At 41.3% G+C, this 23,757-nt stretch overlaps 2 protein-coding genes across 3 annotated transcripts in view; one reads left to right on the forward strand and one right to left on the reverse strand.

Annotated features, from left to right (window-relative positions):
* Positions 1-4,120, reverse strand: part of LOC143284097 (uncharacterized) — a 63,349-nt gene extending 59,229 nt beyond the window's left edge. The window contains exon 1 of the mRNA XM_076590741.1: positions 3,976-4,120. The gene's annotated coding sequence lies outside the window, so the exon portion shown is untranslated. The remainder of the gene's footprint in view (positions 1-3,975) is intronic.
* The window catches only part of LOC143284099 (phosphatidylinositol 3,4,5-trisphosphate 3-phosphatase TPTE2-like), a 76,750-nt gene that overhangs the window by 12,303 nt on the left and 40,690 nt on the right, over positions 1-23,757 (forward strand). Inside the window, exons 1-4 of one of the 2 annotated variants that reach the window (XM_076590742.1) lie at positions 11,048-11,265; positions 16,406-16,649; positions 19,471-19,677; positions 21,971-22,108. In XM_076590742.1, the coding sequence (XP_076446857.1) occupies positions 16,456-16,649; positions 19,471-19,677; positions 21,971-22,108 (539 nt within the window). In that variant the 5' untranslated portion in view covers positions 11,048-11,265; positions 16,406-16,455. Of the gene's footprint in view, positions 1-11,047; positions 11,266-16,405; positions 16,650-19,470; positions 19,678-21,970; positions 22,109-23,757 lie in introns of those variants that run through there. The other variant, XM_076590743.1, reaches the window with a different exon arrangement.

The raw sequence follows: 23,757 nt of genomic DNA on the forward strand, positions 1-23,757 counted from the left end.
ATAAGTTGATGTCGCCGTCATGTTACAACCGAAAAATGTGCAGATAATTTTACTTTATTTCTAGGTTAATGAAATGTTAAAGGAGTTCAAAGTTACAAAAATACTCAGCTTTGCGCTTTTAACACCTCTCATCATGCAGCAGCACATCATCTTAAAAAAAATAATAAATGATACATTTGCTATCTTGGTCATAAAGCTCACATCACTGTGATTGGTATCAAAATACTAACAGGAGCTGTGCAGAAAAGCTCACTTGATTTTTATTTTACTATGATATTAGTAAAAACTGCCAGTAATTTAGTAATTTCATGCACATTGTTTTCTGTTTTAGATTATTTCAAAATTCAGAAATGATACATTTGCTATTTTAGTTGTAAAGTTGACATCACCACAGTTGGCATCAACTAACAAACTTGAGCTGTTCTGAGAATTTCACCTGATTTTTTGTGATTTTATAATTATATGTGTATTTACTGAGTTGAAGACATATCAAGTTTTGTTGTTTTCATACTTGTCTTGACGCATATTTTCCCCTCATTATTAATCAAAAAAAAAAGAAGAAAAATAGTAAGCAAAATTTCTGTCTAATCTGGGATTTTACATGCAATTCTACTTTGTTTTAGGTGCTGTACCATGTTGAACACACAAAAAAACACAAGAGCTGCAGATCAAGTGGCTGAAAGCACAATTAACGGATTACATGTATTTCATGTGTCGTTGAAGATGATGTGGAAAGATAATGCCAAACCCTGATATCAGTGCTTTGTGACACTTGTCTTTTTTTCTTTTCTTTTTTGATTTGCTGCTTTCAGCTTTTCTTTTTCTTTTTTTCTTTCTTTTTTTTTTAAAAGAAAACAGACAAAGTTGATTGAATAAACTTGTGGTTAATCAGTAAATTGTATTGTATCTGACGTTTGGGTTACAACCAAGGCAAAAAGTTAACTGCCTGCTCATAAAACACAAGTGCAGTTAACATGTTTATTTTTTGTCATGCCTCTCTGATAATGTGTTTCTTTCAACTGACCTTTGAAGAAAGAGACAAACTGCACTTAAAATTATCCAAACATATAGTTATTTGTATGTGATGTCCGTGTTACAACCAAGATCAGGCAGACGTCTGTATTACAACCAAGATATAATAAAATTGATTGGCTGTGCATTGAGATCTAATTCTAATGCTAATGTAATGTAAATAACTGTGTCTTCTGGCTTCTTCAAGTGTGAAAAAGAAATTTGTGTGAATGTGTGAGGGTATATGCAACCTCCATATATATTAAGATGTAAAACATACTTGCTAGTGGTTTGCTAAAAGTAAAACCTGTTCCTACTGATGTCAAATGTGCTAGTCAGCACTTGTGATCAGTTTTGATATTCACTGGACCAAATAGAATAGTAAAATTAATTACATTGCAGTACAGTTTAGCATCGATCAATGTTACAACCAAGACTCATGACACACGCTATAAACAATACCATATAAAAAGATGAAAAATCAGTCTCTTGTTCCAATTCACTCACAGAGGGAAGGATAAAGTTATAATCTACAGAGCGTGATAGATTTTGAAGGCAAAATAGCAATTTTAATTTTTGACCCCCATATAACACAAATGGTACCCATTTCGGGAGACTGACCTATACCATATATATATATATATATATAGAGAGAGAGAGAGAGAGAGAGCACTGAACACTGAAATGTTTAAATAATGTCATTAGCTGAAAAGCTCTGGTGACATAGCTAATAGTAAGTACTAAAAAAAAAAAAATTGGTGCAAAATATATAAAATGGAACAGAAAGAAGAAAAAAAGAAAAGAAAAAGAATTGAAGCAACATAAACTAATAAGATTTGCGACACTTTGGCACTTTTTTTCATTAACTTAAAGTACATTACATGTGACAGGGGGGTACGGGTAATGTGCCTTTTTTTCAGTCATTTGTCTCCAAGGTTTAAACAGTACACAGAAAACAAAGTACAGATAAATCATATAATAAATATTTACGCATTCAACATCGTCACACATCATATCAATACAAACACATACTAAAGAACATATAAATCCTGAAATAATTATTTATACATCAACATCAAAACCCATCACTGATCATAATTATCAATATGAACACATCAAATAATTACAGTGTCAATATTGACCATCCAAATGTAGCCCTTCCTTTTTATGTATGCTTTTTTTCCTCATGGAACCCATACAAATTTTTAATTGATTCAGTATTTGGATCGATGATGGACATTTTCCGTATATTTATTGCCTCAGATACATATTTTGCAAGTGAAAGTATCATAATCATATCTTCATTTTCTGTCATCAGTATGCCAAACAAATCTTTTCTCTGTGCTGGAGCTGTATTGACAATGGTCCAGTTTTTTCGCAATTCATCGTATCTTTTGCAGTTAAATATAAAATGATTTTCATCTTCTGGGCTTCTGTTGTCATTCAGTTAAAGTGCTCTCAATCTGTTGTTCACAAAGCAAATTTTACACCATTTGTTATAATCTTAATAAACTTCTCTGTTTGAAATATTGATTTAAATGAATAGAACCATTTAAATTATACCTGTCATTGCTCTCTATTTCTCCGTGCCATTTTTGTTTGTAACATTGAGAGAGAGAGAGAGAGAGAGATTTCATATATATATATATATATATATGTGTGTGTGTGTGTGTGAGTGTGTGTAAAGAAATGCAGTACAGTGAGCCCTAAGTCTAAGTTTTATAAACAAGCAAAATGTGGTCCATATAATTTATCTAGATTGATTTTACAGACCGGTCGTCATCCTAACCATCATGCCTTCACTTCCTTATAAGGAATAATTAAATAACTTTGTCAGAAATTATGCTTCTTTTACTAACTGAACCCTCATTTTATATTTAGGATATTATAAAACATTTAAATGTAATGAAAAACTGTAGTTTAAAAAAACAACTTTGTTAGAATTGTGACAAAATTAACCTATATCTCAAAATGAAAAAAAAATCTAATTTTAATAGTGCTCTTAACATTCAGTCTAAGTTTTAACACACACAAAGAAATTTGTGATTGCACTGCATGCATTAAGATTATATGTCATATACTGATATACTAGGTTTCCTAGTATAGAAGTATTTAGTTGAAGTAATACCCCCTTATACTGGCACTACCAATCTGTTTGAATCAATTGAAACTCAGATAAAAATTTAAAACAATATAGAAAGTATAGCACTGTGCTGTATGTTGGGGGATTCTTTCAACATGGTGGGGTAGTGGAGAGAGAGACTAGGGAGAGAATTTTAAATATAAAAACTCATCTACATATTTCTTGATTTTTCAAGCATTGCACACTCAGTGTTGAAAAATGCACCAGACATATGTGGGGACTCTCTTTTTCTTCCCCACTTCAAGCAGGCAAAAGGCCTTGTCAGGCCTCCACGCCTTGATATTGATATGATATGATATGAGAGAGAGAGATTGTTCAAGTGTTTGTGTACAGTTGAGACAGGATGAGGATGACAAATCATGAAAGGTCACTCACCCCCTGTGACAAAATGGGGATTTGCATCATTCATTAATTATTTGTTTTTACAAACATATATATATATATAAGAGAGAGAGAGAGAAATAGATATATATACATTAACTACCCAGACTCCTAGTAGATAGTAGACAAAATTTCTACCTTGACTGGAACTGTGCGATTTCGAATCTGGTTTGGGTTGTCACGGGTTAGGTATTCCACACATTCGTGACAGTGCTTGGCCGTGACACATCACCGACAATGAATCCAGCACTTGTTGAAATCATTATAACTGAACGACTGTTTTCAATGGTCGTTTATCAATAGTGGTGTGTGTGTGTGTGTGTGTGTTGGACAAGATCATCTGACTCGTGTGGATTGCAATCTTTCATCATTTTTACTGTTTTAGCTTTCAGTTTCACTTTGTGCAGTTATTTAGATCGTCAATATGATAAACATCTTACCTTCTTCGAATCCCTGACGTTGTACAAACAACGATAAACTTGTCTCTTTCACGAGTGTTGATCGATTTCGAAGATCTGTTTGGCAGGAGAGTGGGAGAGATGTTTAAAGTACACACGGAACACAATTTTCAAGTCGATCCGCCATCTTGTAATCCGCGCCTACGTATGTATGCTGTTTGTAACGGGAAATTTCATTGGGCGAAAGGGGGCTCTTTGGTGCAGTGGGTTGGGTTGGCGCGGTGGGGTCGCGAAAAGACGAAAGTATTCACACGATCGAGGGCCACGTTCGCGTGTGGTCGTAGACATTCGATTCCCATTATGATTATGTCATTTTGAGGTGCTTTTGGCTCCAACCATGCGCTAAGTGCGTTGTTTGTGACCTTAAAAAATAGTGAGAATGCTCAGCGAACGTGGATAAACTCGGTCGATCTTTTTTTTAATTTTTTTTTATTTAGTGACTGTCGGTTTCAGCCATCGAGCTCAATAGTCCCATTCAGCTCAGTGGTTTCAGCGATGGTGAAAATCCGTGATTGAGGTATGCCGGCCGCCGGGAAAAAAAGAACATACCCAGCATGTCACATCCCCGAAAACAGAGTATGGCTGCCTACATGACGGAGTAAATAAACAAAATGGTCATGCACGTAAAATGTTATTGATGACTGTCTGAGCCGATGTGTGCCAGTGCTACTGATGTGTGCATGCCTCAATCTCAGTACGGACTGGTATGGAGGCTGACCGTTATATTCAGTTGCCATCAGTAATAACGGCGGGCCGTGCAGGACTGAACGAATGATGAGCGGCCGCGCCCACTGAATGTCAGCCGTCAATCGGCTCTACCTTGGTATATGCGGCAGCCTCGGGGATCTCTGACAAGCATACGAGATGCTAGAACTGGGTATCCCACATCAAGAAAACACTATAACGGAGCATGACTCGATTTCGGTTTTGTTTAGATGTGCCAAGGAGTTGGGCACGAGAGAGGCTTTGTATCGGAATTTAAAGGTAGACTTATAGCATAATAATAATAATAATGGATACTTATACAGCACACTATCCAGAAATCTGCTCTAGGTGCTTTACAAAAACGCTTTTAGTTGTGAACATAAAACATTACATCAATGTTCAAGTTACATACACACACCAGAATGTGACTACACACACACACACACACACACTCTACACTACACTACACTACACACACACACGCACGCACACACACACACACGTGACTCTTGACACTGCATAATACATTTTAACATACATGTGTATCTAACAGCTACCCTAACACATACGCACACATAGGCAGGCACAAACTTACATAAACACACGTACACAGTATACACATTCATATACATGCATGTAGTTATGTACACATACGTATTTATACACACATAGTCAAGCACAGCTAACGCAAAGGAAGTGGACCTGTCACAATTGAACTTACTGCTGAGGGAAAAGGTGAGTTTTGAGACGAGATTTAAAAGATGCTAGGAAATCAGAATGACGGAGATTATCAGGGAGCTTGTTCCACGTCTTTGGCGATTGAAAAGAAAAAGATCTGTGTCTATAGGTCCGAGTCTTTCTTCTGACGTGAGGTATCCTGAGAAGTCAGTCTAATATCAGAGGAAGAACGGAGCTGGCGAGACGGGTTGATTACAGATAAGGTCAGAGTGGATAGCTTATAGTCTATTCACTCAGCATGTTACAAACAAACTGTTTTGCCCAGCATTCGAGAACATTCAGCGCCTGCTGTAGTCTGTAGTTGGCAGTTGTGAGGTGTTATTCTGAGCACCACAGGACAAGATCGTCTGCATAGATGGCTTCCTGGACTTTGTGTGGCATATCTTTGACGATGTCGTTGATAAAGACGAGGAATAGTGTAGGGCTGAGGACACCTCCTTAAGGAACTCCTTCTCTCAGTGTCTTCTTCCGACTGTATGCTCCATTGACATGGACTCGGGCCTTCCTATCGTTTAGGTGCTGCGAGATCCACTGGTACATACAGCCAGTCACACCACTCTTCTGGAGCTTCCTCCAGAGGCCATCCTTCCAAACTTTGTCATATGCTTTTTCCATGTCTGTCCACACCGTCAGTGTATGCTGTTTGTCCTGGAAGCCATCCTCGATCTTCTGGGCTATGTAGGTCACTTGGTCCTCAGTGGAATGATGTTGGCGGAAGCCTGCCTGCTCTGGAGTGATGATGTTGTTCTTCTCCAGGTGCCAAACTAGGCGCGAGTTGATCATACGCCCTTCTTGTGGATGGGTGCCATGTCAGCTTCTCGCCAGCTCTGTGGAACATGCACTGTCTTCCAACTGTTGTTGAAGAGAGCGAGGAGTTTGGTCTTTGCTTTGGTGCCAAGGTGTTTTAGCAATTCGTTGGTGATTTTGTCAGGACCTGGAGATTTTTTGTCCTGCAAAAACTTTACTGCTTCTTCAAACTCCTTCAGTTTGAAAGGCCTGTCCATATATTCAGGTTGGTCTTGGTCATCCTGATGATTCTTTATTTCATCATGGACTTGTTGTTTTCTGTCTTCTGACACAGTGATGTTGCTGATCTACTCGTAGCTGTCTATGAAGCAGTTTGCTGCCTCTCTCCCTGTCACCATCCCCTGGTCTTTTTGAAGCGTGACAGGCGCTGACCTTGTCTCTTCGTTGTTCATGGCTTTGGTGAGTTTCCAGAGTTTGTTGCCATCTCTGTCAGGGTTCAGCTTTTTTGTTTTCTCCATCCAGCTTGTTCTTGCAGCTTTGTTTGTATTTGGCAGTTCAGGCTTTGAGAGTAACGTTGTTTTATTGTGTTGGGTTGTTTTTGGCAACCTCCTCTCTAATCCTTGTCACTTCCATCTTCAAGCTCCTGCAGCTTTTCTGTCCAATATGGCCTGTAGTTCTTGCGAGCGCCACGTGGAATTGCCTTTGAGGCTGCTTTCTGGTTGGCTTGGATGAAGTTTTTGCGTTGGTTTCTGTTGATGTAATTTTGATGGTCTTGCAGTACTCGTCAGAAAGGCTCGCGAACATCTCCCAATCCACCTTCTTGTAATTCCATCTGGGAAAAGACTTGGCATCGCTTAGTGTATACTGCAAATGGATGGCCAGTAGTACTGGTCTGTGGTCGCTGCCTGCCAACTGTCTTTTACCTTCCTGCTGGTTTTTGGGGCAAGGTCTTCAGTGGCAAAGGCAAGATCTGGGGTGGTTGTGGTGAGCCATCGGCGAGAGAAGGTTGGTGGGTCTTCTGGATCATTCAGCAGAAGCAGATTGCTCTCTATCTGCCAGTCTTCCACTTCGTCTCCTCTTCAGTTATTCTCACTTTAACCCCAACAGGTTGAGTGGCTGTTAAAATCACCTACTACCAAGCAGTTCTCTAATAGTATGTCCATTCTCTGTAAGGAGAGCTCTTTGTCTTCAGGGCAGTACACGTTGAAGACGGTGATGACCGTCTTGTCCACTGTAATCTTGATTCCGTGGAGTTCAGCTTCCTGATTTGTATCCACTGTAAATTCTGAGGCTGATATACTGTTTTTGACGAGTATCTGCACTCATCCTTTTGATCTTCCTTCTCTGTCCATCTTGAAGGTTTGGTAACCTCTGACTCTGAATCAGTGGTTGGATTTCAGGTGTGTCTCCTGGATACAGGTCACGTCTATGTTTTCTGCACACAGTCTTTTAGTAAGTGGAATCTTTTTGTGGTAGACGCCCTCTGCATTCCACTGGAGAATGTTGAGTGGTCTAGAGGTTTCTCCAGGGTCAGATGTTTTTCGGCCATTTGCATTTTGTCTCCGCCTCCGAAGCCTGGCTCCCCGCAGCGGGACGGGTGACCACCAGTAGCATGGGGTGGGCCCTTTTGAGGTACAGGACCCGGCACTCTACTAGCCCGGAGGGACTCCACTAGTAGAGCACCATCTCGAGAAGATTTGAGGTTTCCCATCCATGACGTAAATGCGTTGTACTGCCGTTACGCGCCAGGGGCCCAGTACAAACGTCTTCAGCGTTGGTTTTCTTGTCTGAGTTTCGCTCTCGTAGGTGACTTGCCGACCAAGGCTAAAGAGCATCCCCTACCTTGGTTTGTTTCTCCGAGGTTTTCCTTCCCCAGGGCTGGAGGTTTTTATGCGCCTCAGTCTTACTCGCATGATGAACCCATCATAGGACACATGGGGAATTTGGTATGGTGTAACAGTGCCACCTGTTACCCCGCCCCGTCCTGGTAGAAACATCGCCATTTGGTCTGGGACTGCTTATTCGACCAGGAAAGCCTGACTTACATCGCCCGCAGCAAACCCTCGGCATATCTGGGGGCCGACCCCTATCCACCACTGGCCTGGGGACTGACCCGCCGGGTTGGGGATAGTCCCCTTGCCCGGTTGCTCTTATTAGTACCTACTATGCAGTGACATTAAACATTTCAGTGTGGCAGTGCTCTATCTCTCTCTCCCGAGTCTCGGCTCTCGCTACTTCAGTCTCTGCTCGCCGGCGCGCGCGCTGGTCAGACGTGTTTTAGTGCTCCGCAAGGAAGACCATTTCTACCTGCAATGCAAACACTGTATCAGTTGATCATCGTGATTTTTTGCAAGTATATAATTATAACGTACTCCTCAGTGCAGGCATGGCGATATGCCGGCGACGTCTGGGTTGTTCTGCCGAATCATATTATGGCAACTGAGCTGACGGGTTATATAATGGTGTTATTTTACCACGTTCAGTCGTTTTTGTTAGTACAATTTATCGGTTATGATGTTTCTTTACCTTTAATATATATATATATATATATATATATATAGAGAGAGAGAGAGAGAGAGAGAGAGAGAGAGTTGTTATTATTACTGTTATTCACCATGATGATGATTATTATTATTATCATTATTGTTGTTGTTATTGTTAATATTATTGTTATTTTCTTATATTAGTTTTTTTTTTTTCATTTTATTTTCATCGAGGCTTGACAAAGCATGTCGGTTCACCCTCAAAACCCACTGCATGACGCAGTCAAAGAACCAAAAGGCAGCCGTCTAGGACGAAGAAGATCATGGATGGGGCAAGCGGAAGACACAATCCAGCTAGTATGCCGACTACAAGACCTGAAAGAAACAAAAGAATGGGAGAAAAAAACCCAAAACCTCAACCGTCTATTCAACACAGCCATTTCACCCACTCTAGGAAGACAATGTCGGGAATGGCCAGAGGGCAAAACTGATGCGGAAGTGAAGCTACTCATAGAAGAAAACGGTAAAGAAGAGGACATCATCATATACACAGATGGCTCAGTCACCAAAGACCAGTCCGGTTGGGGATTCACTGCGAAACAAAATGGAAAAACAATTAGGTAAGAGAATGCTGCCTACAAAGTCACAACCTCCAGCCTAACGATGGAAGTTGAAGCTGTGACACATGCCCTCCAGTGGCTATCGTCCATCCATACGCCTGGAAACCAACGTGCCATGATTCTAACAGACACGATGAACCTCATACAGAAAATTGAAAACGGAATGGGAAGCCCAGAGTGGCATAAGGCAATGCGCAACTTTCAGATTAAAAAACTCACATGGTCATACTGCCCGGGACATGCAGGTGTTAAGGGAAATAAGCGAGCTGACAGACTTGCTGGTAACGCAACACCAACGAGCGGTCTACATCTAGGAAAATCGGAAATCCTCAGAAAAGTCAAAGAATATCAAAAAGAACAGGTACAAGGCCATCACACCATCGTCGCCTCAAAGAAATAAAAGCAGAGACAAGGAGCGGCCGTAAGTCTAACATGAAAGATAGAGCATGATGCTTTGCAAATCAAATATCGGCATCATTTCCAAACCGACATTTCTTCAAAACGGAACAGAGTCTCTGTGGGCTTTTCCAAATACAGTAGACTGAGCAACACACTAGACGCCACGTTCTTGGCATCAGAGATCTTTTCCCATCCCTCTTGCGGCCAAACAGTGGCAGCCTCTGTGCGTGTGTGTATGTGTGGGTCTGTGTGTTTGAGTGTGTTTGTGCATGCGCGAGGGTGTAAGTGTACACAAGTGTCAGGAGAGTTCTGTGCACGTGCGTATGTGTGTGTGTGTGTGGAAGGGGGGGGGGAGTAGAGGATGAGGTATGTGAGTATATGCATGCCTACACTGTGGGAGCAACGGGATATTGGAACGTGCGGGTGTATATATATAGTATATATATATATATAGTATATATATATATATATATCTTTGTATATATGTGTGTGGGGTTGGGGGTGAGGGATATGGGCGTACAGTATATGTGTGTGCTTGTACAAGTAAGTGCTCATCTGTGTGTGTGTGTGTGTGTGTGCCAGTGCCGTGGAAGCTGCGATACGTAGCCTAGAAATGAGTGTGTGAAGGAGGGTGTTTGGTGCATATCAGTTATGCATGTGTGGGTGTATGTGTGAATGAGTGTCTTCATGTTTTACATTTATTTGCTTATTTATCATCATTGTTGTCTTATTTATTTATTTATTTATTATTGTTACTACTACTACTACTACTACTACTACTACTACCTTTATATATATATTTTTTTAATTTACTTATTCATGTACGCTTATAGTTGACTTCATCAAGTTTTTGCGCCTTATACATATTATTAGTAGTGGTAGTAGTTTAATTTTTTTTTTTTTTTTTTTTTTTTTTTTTTTGTATTATCTATTATTTATTCACCTTTTTTTTTCTTTTTTTTTTCTCAAGGCCTGACTAAGCGCGTTGGGTTACGCTGTTGTCCAGGCATCTGCTTGTCAGATGTGGTGTAGCATATATGGATTTGTCCGAACGCAGTGACGCCGCCTTGAGCTACTGAAACTGAGACTGAAACTGGTTCAGTTTACACTGCTGGTCAGGCATCAGCTTAGCAGATGTGGTGTAGCATATATGGATTTGTCCGAACGCAGTGACGTCTCCTTGAGGAAATGAACTGAACTGAACTGAACTGTTTATTCATTTCTTTTTATTATGTTTCGCTTTCAAGCTGTATTCGCAAACGGATTGTCAAATCTTCAAATTGTTCTGTGCGACAGAACTGTAAACGGTTCACTTGAATCATCACAGGTAGGCGTGTGTTTTGATTTTCAAAGGTTGGGAACAGCAGGCATTCGTATTAATACACTAAGCTTTCCTTGGATATGGCGTCGTTGTGGATGCATTAAAAAAAAAATTCTAGTCAAACTATTACAAAGGACTGCATTTAGTGTATTTGTATTCGTTGATACCTGTTGACAAAAATAAGATACTCGACTTGCGGAAGTGGGGGCACCTCCCACCACAGTTCTTCTTACTCGGTTCCACTTCTTGACTGTTGAAGGTGACAGGTTTGCGTGGAATGTTTCCTCAACACTCTGTCTCTCTCTCTCTCTCTCTCTCTCTCTCTCTCTCTCTCTCTCTCTCTCTCTCTCTCTCTCTCTCCCCCCCTTCCCCCTCTTTCTCTCTCTGTTATTGATAGATCGATTTGTGTGTGTGTGTGTGTGTGTCTATCTATATACTCTGTCTCTCTCTGTGTATATTTCTCTCTCTCTCTCTCTCTCTCTCTCTCTCTCTATATATATATATATATATATATATATATATATATATATATAGATATGGAGAGAGAGAGGTATATTGTATGCAATGTCATAAATCTTAGCTCAGAATATCAAAGTGTGGAAACAGTGCTCAGCCTGGCTTGTTTTACCACTCAGCACAGTGTAAAAAAGAACTTTTAAAACTGTTTTTTATACTAGCACTGGTAGTTCATTAAAGATCTGAATCAAAGATTACAGTTATTTTATGTGATAGACAAAGATGCTCCCAATGTGATATGCATATAACAGAAATCTTGCACAAGAATTTAAAAGCAGATCAATGTGACATGTTCCATGATCTCACTTTCTGCACTTCCCTATTCAGGATGCCAAATGACAAAAAATAAAATGTTGCAATAACACTTTTCTCAGACGTTTTTTTCAGATCTTGGAAATGATTAAGTATATCAAGGAATATCAAACACTTCATCGTTGATAAATTGATGGACATTACAACCATCTCTACTTTTCCTCACCATTGGTGGTCAATGCCAGTCACTACTGCAATAAAATACACTGAGATTTTGGTAATATGAAATACAACAAAGCCATGGAAAAACATTTTTTTGTCCTGTGTGATTGTACAATTTTAAATGAAATATGCAGCATTTATCATCCAAAAGGCCCCACAAGTTGGAGTTCTATGACAAAGATGGTATGGATGTCACGGTTGTGAGTTGTCAAGGTCGATGTGGTCCAAAAAAAAAAAGTAAAAAAAAAGAATAAAATAAAATAATAATAATCATAATCTTTCCATTTTAGCATACTTTGGAGAATGGACAGATACACATGGGCAGAGCACTCTACCATATCTTGGTCATCATTTTTAATCTCAAACGAAACAAAGTGTGTTGAAGGTTGTGGAAATGTGAAGACAGGACTTAACTTTTGTTCTTTCTTTTTTTGAAATATAATATCTCAGGAATAGGAGTGAAGTTCTATGTGTACTTCTCTCCATGGACTTTTCAGGACTATTGCTACAATTACTGTGCATGGAATATGTGAGAAACCGCATATTTGGTGTCATATACTGTACTATGTCAGACTGATGCAAACTAGGCCTATCTGTTTGCTGTGCTTGGCCATATTTCACGCGGCTAACAGTGAAAAGACGACCCATCTTGCCCAGTCCACTCTTAGCCAATCAAACGCCTCTAAAAGCTATAAGCGTTGAATCATTCCTTTGGCCAAGGCTCTCCAAGCCATCTTGTCAGGTTTATGCTCTGTCTCGTCTTACGCTTTTTTTTTTTGCTATTAAGCATATTTATTTGGCTTATTTTGCTGCATGCGGCTTGCGTTTATTGTATTCTTACATTCTGTGTACTCGTTTTGACTCGGCCCCCTCGAATCGTTTGTTTTTCTCTACCTCTAAGTCAATCCTGTCTTTCCTTTCTCTGTTGGGGATCAGATTTTCGCTGGGTGCCTAAGCATGGGTACCATGCCTCGTATGCCATCCCACAACGGCAGGAATTATGACGTTGGGATTGAGACCCAGCAGGAGACTCTCCCAGGCCCGGAGCTCATGATTCCTCCCGATAGGGACCGCGGCGATGCGTCTTTAGATGCTGATCGCCGAGGCAACACTCATACCTTTAAAATGGTCATGAAGGGGACCGGGGGGAAAGGGGTACGAGCATCGCCTCGCGAGATGTCCCAGCGTGAGGCAGGGAAAAGGGGGAGTGGCAAGTCCTCTCTTAGCGGTGGGGACTCATGACTAGGCACGAACTCCCAAGTGGAGGCTGCGCCCGGCCGTTACCCAGGTCCCCACTCGGAGACAGCCCTCCGGGGCCCCATTGCTGTTCCCCCTCCTCCCGACCCCCCTCCCCCACCTCCTTTGGGGGAGAAAGTTTTGGTTCCGGGAGGGGACCTTTACTTTGCCCACCCCGGGCCAAGCCACCCCAGTCTCCCCATGGGAGGGGATTCGGGGCGCGTGGCCACCTGCTCTGCAAGTCTTCCTGCTATCCGGCCGGTCTCCCCTGCTGGGGGAGGCCCACGCGTGTCAGGCGGTTCCGGACAGTCAGCCCGCTCGTCTTCTGGCAGGACTGACACCCAAGTCGGACCTGACTTCCCTGCGACTTGGCCAGGTTTTTCCCTTCGTGAAGGTCAAGGCGTCAGTGACCCTTGGGGTTGGGGTCACAGGATGGCTGGTGCCCACGGGTGGTTTCCCCCATTCTACCCGTACTGGGGTGCACCTACGGTGCACGCTGGGTTGCCGGGAGGACCAGGGGCCAACCCCTTGTCCGCTCCCCACCGGACCCAACCCAGCACATCTCACAGGGTGACACACACAGCCCTGACAAGTGGGATCAACTTCTTGTCGGTCAGGTCGAGCTCCTCGACCAATATTGCCACTCAGTCCACAAATCGGGCCTCTATCAACCCACAGGTGACCCCCACGGTCACAACGGCCTCCTTGTCAGCTCTGACGGCTGCCGAGGGGCCCCGTTCGGCCCGGGGGAGCCTGCAGTTCCCACCTACCCAGCCCTCGGTCCTACAGGGAGATGAGTGGGTGTTTGTCCCCTCTCAGCACTCATGGGCCCCTCTTGCATCCAGGGATGCCCTCACTGAGAAGGTGTGGCACCCACCATCCCAAGCATGGTTGGACCTACGGTCCACACTCTCCCCACCCGCTTCAGGCATCAAGGAAATAATAGCTGCGGCCATGGTCCCTGCGTGGGGTCCCAGCTCATCCTGCTGGGCTGACCACAGGTCACAGGACGCCCCAGCGGGTACATCCACTTGGGATGGCACACAGCAGGGGATGGACTGCGAACAAGAGTGGGAGCCTCTGTCTTTGGAGGAGGATGAACAAGCGGATGAGCACTCTTCGCCCACATCCCAGGGGGACAGATTGATCCCACGCCTCCCTAGAGACCAGCCTGAACCAAACTCGGACTTTGCTGAGCTCGAACTGACCCTCCCCAATCAGGTCACGCATGCTGAATCAGTCCCTCAGGCTACATTGTTACCATTGACCCTCCTTAGGTCATGTGACTCTAACTCCAGAACCACCAGATGACTCAGAGTGCCAGGAATGGCGAAGGAATGGCTTAATAAACCAGCCTGCACTGTCAGGGGTGCTGCTTCCATCCCTTCTCCAGGCAGGGAATCCCTCTCTGCCCTGGGCGCTTTTCCCCCAGGCAAGTTTCTTAAAGATTCCTCCAGTAGACACAGTATATTTTGAATTTTCCAAGGCTTTCAGTTCAGTTCCATACACCCATCTGCTGAAGAGAATAGCAACGAATGGCATCAGAGGCAATGAAAGGACTGGATTAGTCATTTCTTGATAGGAAGGCAAAAAGAGTAAAAGTAAATGGTGCTGTATCAGGCTGGAATGACGTTATTAGCAGAGTGCCCCAGGGCGGTGTTTTAGGACCAGTTCTATTTGTGCTCACGTTACGAAGATCTGTGATCCTGTACGTCTCTACTAATGATGACCAAGTCTCCTTAGAAGGATCTAGATTCTCTTTTGGACTGGTCAGATATGTGGTTATTAAATGTAACTTGTAAGATGCCAAGACTTGGCAAGAGAAATCAGAATTATGATTAATTTATGAGGAAACATGGTGAAAATGTATGTGTTAGGTTAGAAAGAAAAAAAAGTAGTGTAGAATAAGACCTGGGAGTCAACATGTATAGATATTAGGCTGAAATTCTTAAAGCATGCAGAAATCCAAGTGAAAGAAACAAATGATATCTTGGGTCTGATGGAGTTCATATGAGTACCTTGATGCTGATACCATAAGACTTTTGTTTACTGTTCTAGGAAGGCCTCTGATAAATTGTGTTTGGAGCCCACAAATGGAAAAAGACCGTAATTAAAGCTACAAAATGTGTTCCAAAACTGCAAGGTAATAAATATGAAGAAAGACTGAAAATCTTGAAACTGCCAGGTATGCATAATAGAAGAGTTCATTGTGTAGAAATCTAATTGGGGTATAAATTTGTAGACAGTTTCTATAAATTACGCGAAACTCCTTTTGGAGCCAATATGAACAGTCAGACAAAAGGACATAATTACAATTGCATGTAAAATTGAAAAACCGCAACTGTAAGACTTGACTGTGTCACTACTTCTCAAATCATGGAATAAACTGGACTGTGATGTGGTAAATGCTCCAAAGTTGAATGCCTTAAAAAATTGTCTGGATTCCACACTGAAAAATGATATGTATGGCCCCAGTGTTTGCCTTCCACTATTGCCCACATTCACTAGCCTAGCCACAGTCGCGACAGTGCCAGACACAGTGCCAGACAAGGTCGCAGTCAAAAGATTGTATTGGATTAGAGGGAAAGTTTGAGCAGACCGAGAGAGACCATCAGTATCAGATATAGGCTGAACAGCCTTAACAATCTTCATATCATATCATATATCATGTCATATATATATCATTTGCTTCAGTTCTGCTTACTGGTGCTCAGATACTCATATGACCAGCTCATTTTGATTTTAAGATCTAAGATACAAAAATCAGATCAGCCACTGATCTCTTTTATGACATGTATTTGCACAGTTATGTTGAAAGGAAAACCTCTCCTAAAACAGTTCAGTACATTGGAAATGAAGCGTCAGATTTTCCATGGAGACATCACCACTTGGTACTAGTTTTAGAAATATTACATTGTTAGTATTCTTTGTGTTGAAACCAAAATCATCATTTCTTCTTCTTCTTTTTCTAGATTCTTCTTCTGTTTCTTCTTCTCCTCAATGTGGGATTAGCACTCCTGGTCAAGGTACTTCTGCTGCAAGTGTAATAATTATTATTAGTAGTAATAGTAGTAGCAGAACATTAAATGATTAGTCATGTGATCTTTAGGAAAAAAAAAAAAAAGTACTGTGAGACCTGAGTTCAAGAAAATGTATTTCATTTGATGTTGCAGAGTCGTCAGAGGTACTGCTTGATCGCCTTATTTCTGCCTCCAGTCCCAACATGTCCAGCAGCAGCTATAGACGCTTTGACAAGGGCGAGGACCATGGCAGCAATCAGTCCGTGTCCAGTGGTGGTGTTTCGGGTGACGGTGACATTAAGATTGAGATTCAGCCTGGTGGATCTGACTCCCTTGGCAAACATGAGTTTATTGTGGACCCAGGGGCCACAGTCTATGTGAACCTGACACCATTTGAGTATGTCTTCCACTTTCATGGCTGTGCTGTGTTGAGCTCTTTCTTTCATTTAATATCTTTCAATTTCATTACTTTCTTTTATTTATTCTCTTTTTTTTTCCAGATTGTTGTTCAGATCTCTTGAGATTCAAAAAAAGCTTTTGTTGAAATCTCTTCAGCCTTATTTGCCAAATTCGTTTCAAACAAAAAGAAACAAATTTATTGACCCTTTCATGCCAAGCCTATTTTTAGCTCTGTGATGACTATTTGCCAAGGGATGTTTTGGTTGTGGAGGTAATAATTTAAAAAAAAAAGTGTATATATCGCACACAAACTACGAAAAGAAATATATAACCCATACTTGTCTGAAAGGAAAATGAACTCACTGTCCAATTATGACAATTTCTCATGAATGTAATGATTCAACAACAGGAAAATTCCTAGAATGACACAGACAGAATTTTCTGTCCTGGGACACTTATTTGCACACCAAAAGGGGATGGAAATGTCCATCCTGAGGCACACTAGGGGTTAATAATATTAGCAAACTGTTGTAAAGACTGATCCCTCTTGTCCCAGGCAAAAGTGTGATTATGATTTAAAGATTGGTCTATGTTATTCTGAAGTTTTGTGTATATCTAGATCTGGGAATTACAGTCTATGAAATTTTCCTAGTTGTGAAACACTTTCAGTAGTTAAGGTGCAGTGACCATTTAACTCATTCTACTCCAGGTATGAGTTAACTTGTACCGTGATTATTTCCCCTATGGATCATGTACAAGCATTCTCGTACCAACACACTATCCTAATTTTGTTTATTCTTGCTTGGTACAGTTGGCATTCTATACTGAATCTTTTACGAATTCCGGAATCATGAAAATAAAGCTTTGTTCAACTGATTAAATCAATAACACTTCATCAATTTTTGTCGTTTTAGTAAACCATCGGGTTTTTTTCTGCACTGGTCTCATGCAGGGCTGGTCCAAGGGAGTTGTAGTGGGCATGTAGCTGTGGAGTAGAATGAGTTAAAGTGAGGGTGGGGCAGGGGAGGGAGGGAGCCAGTACAACAATGTATCAGTTTTAAAAATATGACCATTGGGCTTTGTGGTGACAGAAAGACAGATGGCATGGATCATGTATTGGCAAAGTAGCACTGAGACTAGTGGGAGGTGCCTGATTCAAGGCCTCACCTAATTCAAAATGAAAGGGAAGCAGTGGCCTTGTAGGTGGTGATGCACCCATATATATATATATATAGAGAGAGAGAGAGAGAGAGAGAGCAGTGGCCTTGTAGGTGGTGATGTGCCCATACACACACACACACACACACATACACACACATACAGACCAGGATTTTTACACTTCAATCCTCTAAACCTTGTGGTTTTCTGGGTACTTTGGATGAGACAATAAACTGTGGTCCCCAGTGCAGCATGCACTTATTGATTTAGTACATGTGAAAGAACCCACAGCAACAAAAAGTTTTCCACTTTGACAGTAAAACAAATACACTTGCAGACAGAAAAAAGAGAAGAAAAAAAAAGAGTGGCACTGCACTGTGGCACATGCTCTCCTTAGGAAAAGCAACCACTGGAAAAATCCAGTTTGACAAAAAGTAATATAATACAGTACAATACAAAGTGAAATGAAAGCTGCAGCAAATTCTTTGTATCTGCAAAACCGTACAGTTACATATCGGGACATAATGAGCTGCAGCATGTTCATTTCTCTCCCATTATTATTCTCAGTAAAAATTATTTTTTTCAGTGAAGTTGAGTGATCATTCAAGCATTTTGTGGTGTGAAAAGGGGCATTTTGTACCAATATTATGTTTTTAGGTGTGCACTTCAACATGAATTGATGGAAGCACTAGACCCCACACCCCTCACTAGGCCCTGTCCATGCTTACCCAACATGTTGAACTTATCTTTTTTGGCTATTGGAGCGGCAACTTTTGGACCTGACACAGTACAGTAAGCTGTATTCAGACCTGGCATTGGTCATAGATACACGATACCATTGGTAGCTTGACTTCAACAACTTGGAGTAAATATATAGGGAAGGCTTTTTTTTTCACCACCAAGGGAAAATTCAGCATTCCTCCAGGTGACAGTAGCAACAACAAAAACAACAACCCCCCCCCCCCCCCCCCCCCCCCCCCCCCCCCCCCAAAAAAAAAGCATATTGATTGTGGCCACTCAACTTGAAGAAGAAGAGCTTTTTATGTCGGTTTTTTTATGTCATGGTTATTGATCAGCATAATAATGATGAAATGTTGACGGGCGCAATAGCCAAATGGTTAAAGCGTTGGACTTTCAACCTGAGGGTCCTGGGTTCGAATCTCGGTGGCGCCTTGTGGGAAAAGGGTGGAGATTTTTCCGATCTCCCAGGTCAACATATGTGCAGACCTGCCAGTGCCTGAACCTCCTTTGTGTGTATACGCACGCAGAAGATCAAATACGTATGTTAAAGATCCTGTAATCCATGTCGGCATTCGTTGGGTTATGGAAACAAGAACATACCCAGCATGCACACCCCTGTTAAAAAAATTAGTATGCTGCCTACATGGCGGAGTAAATAAACAAAAATACACGTAAAATGTTACATGTTACATGTTTGTCTGAGTGTGTATGTGTGCTTGCCTGAAATATGATTGAATGTCACAGGAAATGAACAATGAGTGTCCAATGGCAGCTGTCAGTCGGCTCTACCTAGGGAGGCAGCCTGTGGTGTAAATGACCCTGTGTTTGTAAAGCGCTATATAAGTATCCATATTAATGAATCTTTAATAATGATTAAGTGTTGACAGGTCAAATGATCATGCTTTTATTCATTTTTGCAGCGCATTTCGTATGAAGGTCAGAACATTTGTGGAGCACTTAGGATTCCGCATGTTCACAGTGCTGCTCATTGCGATAGACTTCATACTGGTCATCATTGACATGAGCATCTCCAACTGTGTCAGCGCCAATAACGTACTGGAGACTATCTCTCATTGCATCATCACCTTCTTCCTTCTGGAAGTGCTCCTCAGGATCTTTGGGAGAGGGTAATTTTTTACCTCTTTTATTTTTTAGCTTAGTGTTTTTTCTTGCAGTTGTTTCTTCTCTTTTTGACTCACTTGTGTAAACACGTCTATGTAATAATCCGGTGTTCTGTTGTCTGTGTGTGTGTGTGTGTGTGTCTGTCTGTCTGTGTGTATGTCTGTGTGTCAGTGGTAAACTTAACATTGTAATCTTCTCTGGAAATACTTAATCAGTTGATACCAAATTTGGCACAAAAATAGCAAATCATAATGATATTGCACCTCTGGGAAGGGCACAGAATAGATTAGATGTTTTCACCAAAAAAATTACTGTAACATTTTTCTTTTTTGTACACAAAACTTAGCATGCTTCTGTGACATACTGACACACTGAGCAGTAGCAGTTCATTAATATTTTTGTTGCTGAAAATGGAACTTATTTTGCCCTGTATGGAAGTTACATTAACACACACATCTCTCTATGTGTATGTTAATGGTACGATATAGGCTGAAAACTAGTTATTAGTAAGGAAGATAATTTTCTAATAACAGATCTCACTCATCCAAAACATTACAAAATTAAAACATGACTCCGGGCATACAAAATACTTTTGTGTTTTATACTCAGTGGGAATGTCTTGCATTATCTACATTTGAGAATGATGCTAACTGCAACATGAACATATTAACTGCATACAAATATTTTACAAATGTTACTACATTAACTAGAATAAACGTAACATAAATTGTAATTGACAGACCCCACACAAATTGACAGAGGTGAACATCTTGGAATACAAGTGCAACAATGTGCGGCATTCTATCAATAATTTGCGATAACATATAACTGACAGGAGGCGAAGAAGGCAGCTTTTTTGTTTTTATTCAGAGAGAGATTTGTGCACAGGCCTAAAAAAATTACTGCCCCCAGTAAAATAAATGTCCCCAACAAGCACACAAATAAACAAAATTGATTTTCCAAGCACAATTTGTCAGTTACATCACGTCACATTGTGTATGCGTGAATGGTCAGCTCTGACGTCATGACCTATGCCGTATGGCTGAGTTTAACAACATACCAGCATTTTGCCCTTAAGGTCAAGTTGTTTGTGACTGTGGTCTTTAGACCTACGCCAACTGCGCGTCTGTTTATTGTAGTGCAAGCGTGGAAGTCTGTAAAGCACGCAATACCTTGCTTTGAAAGATATATTCAGTTTTTGAACAGTAGTATGATCTTTAATATGTCTGTTTTTCATATCGTTTGGAGGCCAAGTACAAATATGCTTAGCAGCTCCTAGCAGACAGCGATGTTTCAAGGTACCGACAGGTGTTTTGGCTTATTGCCACCTGTCCAAGAATAGCTGTAGCAGTACAGTCCATTCAGTTGACACAAAGGGGTGGCAGGTTGGTGTGCAAGTGGTTGTGCCATGATTGACTGTTGTCACAAAGTAACCCATGTAAAATGAAATGGAACAGTTCCGGAAATGCAGAATACCCCATACTTTTGGTTTGGGAATGCCCATTGTTTTTTCACAGTTCTAAAAGAACAAGTGTGTAACAACTCTGCTGTTCATTTACGCTTCTCAGATGGTAGGAACAGTTTGCTAGTGTTGTGGGCTTTCGAGGCAAGGTGTAGCTTCGGCTTTTGGTTTAACTTCAAACACCTCATCCACTGACTGAAGTGTGGGTGAATAAGCAAGGTCTTGTTTAGTGTTACCAGCGGGCCTATTAACATATATATTGATCCACATAATATTTTCTGCTTTTCATCAGAAATGAGTATTCATAGAACTGAAAGTTGCATGCTTGAAATGGAATAATTCCATCTGAAGCAGTCCACACGTTCTTGGTATTTCACTTTTTTTCAAACACACATATAGATCTGACCTGTGTGTGTGTGTGTGTGTGTTTGCCAGATTATCTGTTTCTTTCTTTGTTTCTTGATTCCTTTGTTGGATTAAGTGCATCTGACAAGAGTCTTGATGGCATTGCCTCTCTTGTTTTTGTTGTTGTTGTTGTCAGTTTTGAAAAGGTGTGTGTGTGTTGTGTGTAGTGGTAGTAGTCTTCAATTTAAAAAAAAAAATTTTTAAAGGCTTTTCCATTCAGTGATGTTTTGCAGGGAGTGTGTGTGTGTGTGTGTGTGAGATGCTGGATGTGCCCTATTTAAAATAAGTTTAACAATGAGGTACTCATTTCGCCAACTGTGGGCTGAGAGACTGTGTGGAAGTGGGTGACAAACCTTTGAGTTAAATGCATACAGAATTTCCACTCAGATTTCATACAGTTGTATTGAACTGAATTGAATTTGCGGTGGCAGGCGTGAATTTTTCTATGTCATCCTGGACGTGATTGACATGGTGGTGGTGGTGATCTCATTCGTCATTGACATGGTGTTTGTTGCCTTGTCGCCTGAAGACTGTGAGGAGAAGGAGGAGGATCAAACAGCCTATGCCAGGTGAGCGGACAGCTTGTCTTTTTGCCATGTGTGTCACTTAGAGCGGACAGCTTGTCTTTTTGCCATGTGTGTCACTTAGAGCGGACAGCTTGTCTTTTTGCCATGTGTGTCACTTAGAGCGGACAGCTTGTCTTTTTGCCATGTGTGTCACTGAGAGCAGACAGCTTGTCTTTTTGCCATGTGTGTCACTGAGAGCAGACAGCTTGTCTTTTTGCCTTGTGTGCCACTTAGAGCAGACACTTTGTCACTCTGTGTGTCAGTTATATGTACAGTTAACAAACCTTCAAAGACCACTTCATAAAAGCAGATGCATTTTCATAAAATATTAATTTTTTTTTTTTTTTAAATCAAGAGATGATTGAAATTATGCAGGCTGTATATGATCTACTACTGGCCCATCACTGAATACACTAACAGCTGTTTCAGGCACATGTACACCATGAACAGTTTCCATGAAAGGCGTGTTTGAATAATCAATGTGTCAGCCATAATATACTGCTGTTCAATGGTTCATGTACCATTAAAAGCAAAAAGTGATAGGTGTACTTTTTTATTGCTTAAAAAAAAAGGAAAGTATATGTGCAGAAACGCCCCTTTGGTATGAACGGTGCTCATTACATTAGCTGCACACACTGATGTTTGCTGGAAATCCACCATCGTTTTCACCATGATCCCAAGAAGAAAAAAAGAAACACATGCAAGTTCCTAAGTGGTCCTTAACTTTTTATGAACCTTGTATAATGATAATACTGTATAGCGCTGAACTTGCATCTGTGGTCTGAGCGCATTTAACAATACATATAGTATGATTATTTCATAGGAATGTAATTAAACACATAAAAAAAATAATCACAAAAAGGGTGAAGATACACACTCACCCAAGATACTATCTGAAGGGTTTTAATCACTCCCTGTTTACACACCCCCACCCCCACACCCCAGCCACCACACCACACTTACCCTTCATTTCATCAGTGGTGACGCAAAGGTCATCTTCGATCATAGACCTCACCTGGGACATTTTTTTGTCGCTTACCACTGGTACAGGTAAAAATAATAAATAATAATAATGGTATTTATATAGTGCTGGATCTTGTGCAGAGACAAATCAAAGCGCTTTCGCACCAGTCATTCACACGCATGCATAACTCTAAAACTGTAGAAACTAAAGACAAGGAAGGGCAGGCAAGGGAGGCTATTTTGGGAAGAGGTGGGTTTTAAGGCCAGACTTGAAAGAGCTGAGTGTGGAGACTTGACGAAGCGAAAAAGGAAGTTCATTCCAATCGCAAGGTCCAAAAACAGAGAAAGAACGGCGGCCAACAGTTGAGTGTTTGAATCTGGGTATGCGTAAACAGAGTGGATCCGAAGCCGATCGTAGTGAGCGAGATGGAGTGTAGAGGTGAAGGCAGCCGCAGAGGTAGGAAGGGGCAGTTTTGTGAATGCATCTATAACATAGAGTGCTGATCTTGTACTTTATTCGGTGTGAGACAGGGAGCCAGTGGAGATGTTGCAAAAGAGGAGTGATGTGCTCAGATCTTTTCTTTCTGAGGACGATTTGGGCAGCAGAGTTTTGTATGCGCTGAAGGGACTGAATGGATGAAGCAGGCAGACCAGACAATAGAGAGTTACAGTAGTCAAGGCGAGAGAGA

Source organism: Babylonia areolata, chromosome 7 (assembly GCF_041734735.1).
Source record: "Babylonia areolata isolate BAREFJ2019XMU chromosome 7, ASM4173473v1, whole genome shotgun sequence".
Classification (NCBI taxonomy): Eukaryota; Metazoa; Mollusca; class Gastropoda; order Neogastropoda; family Buccinidae; genus Babylonia; species Babylonia areolata.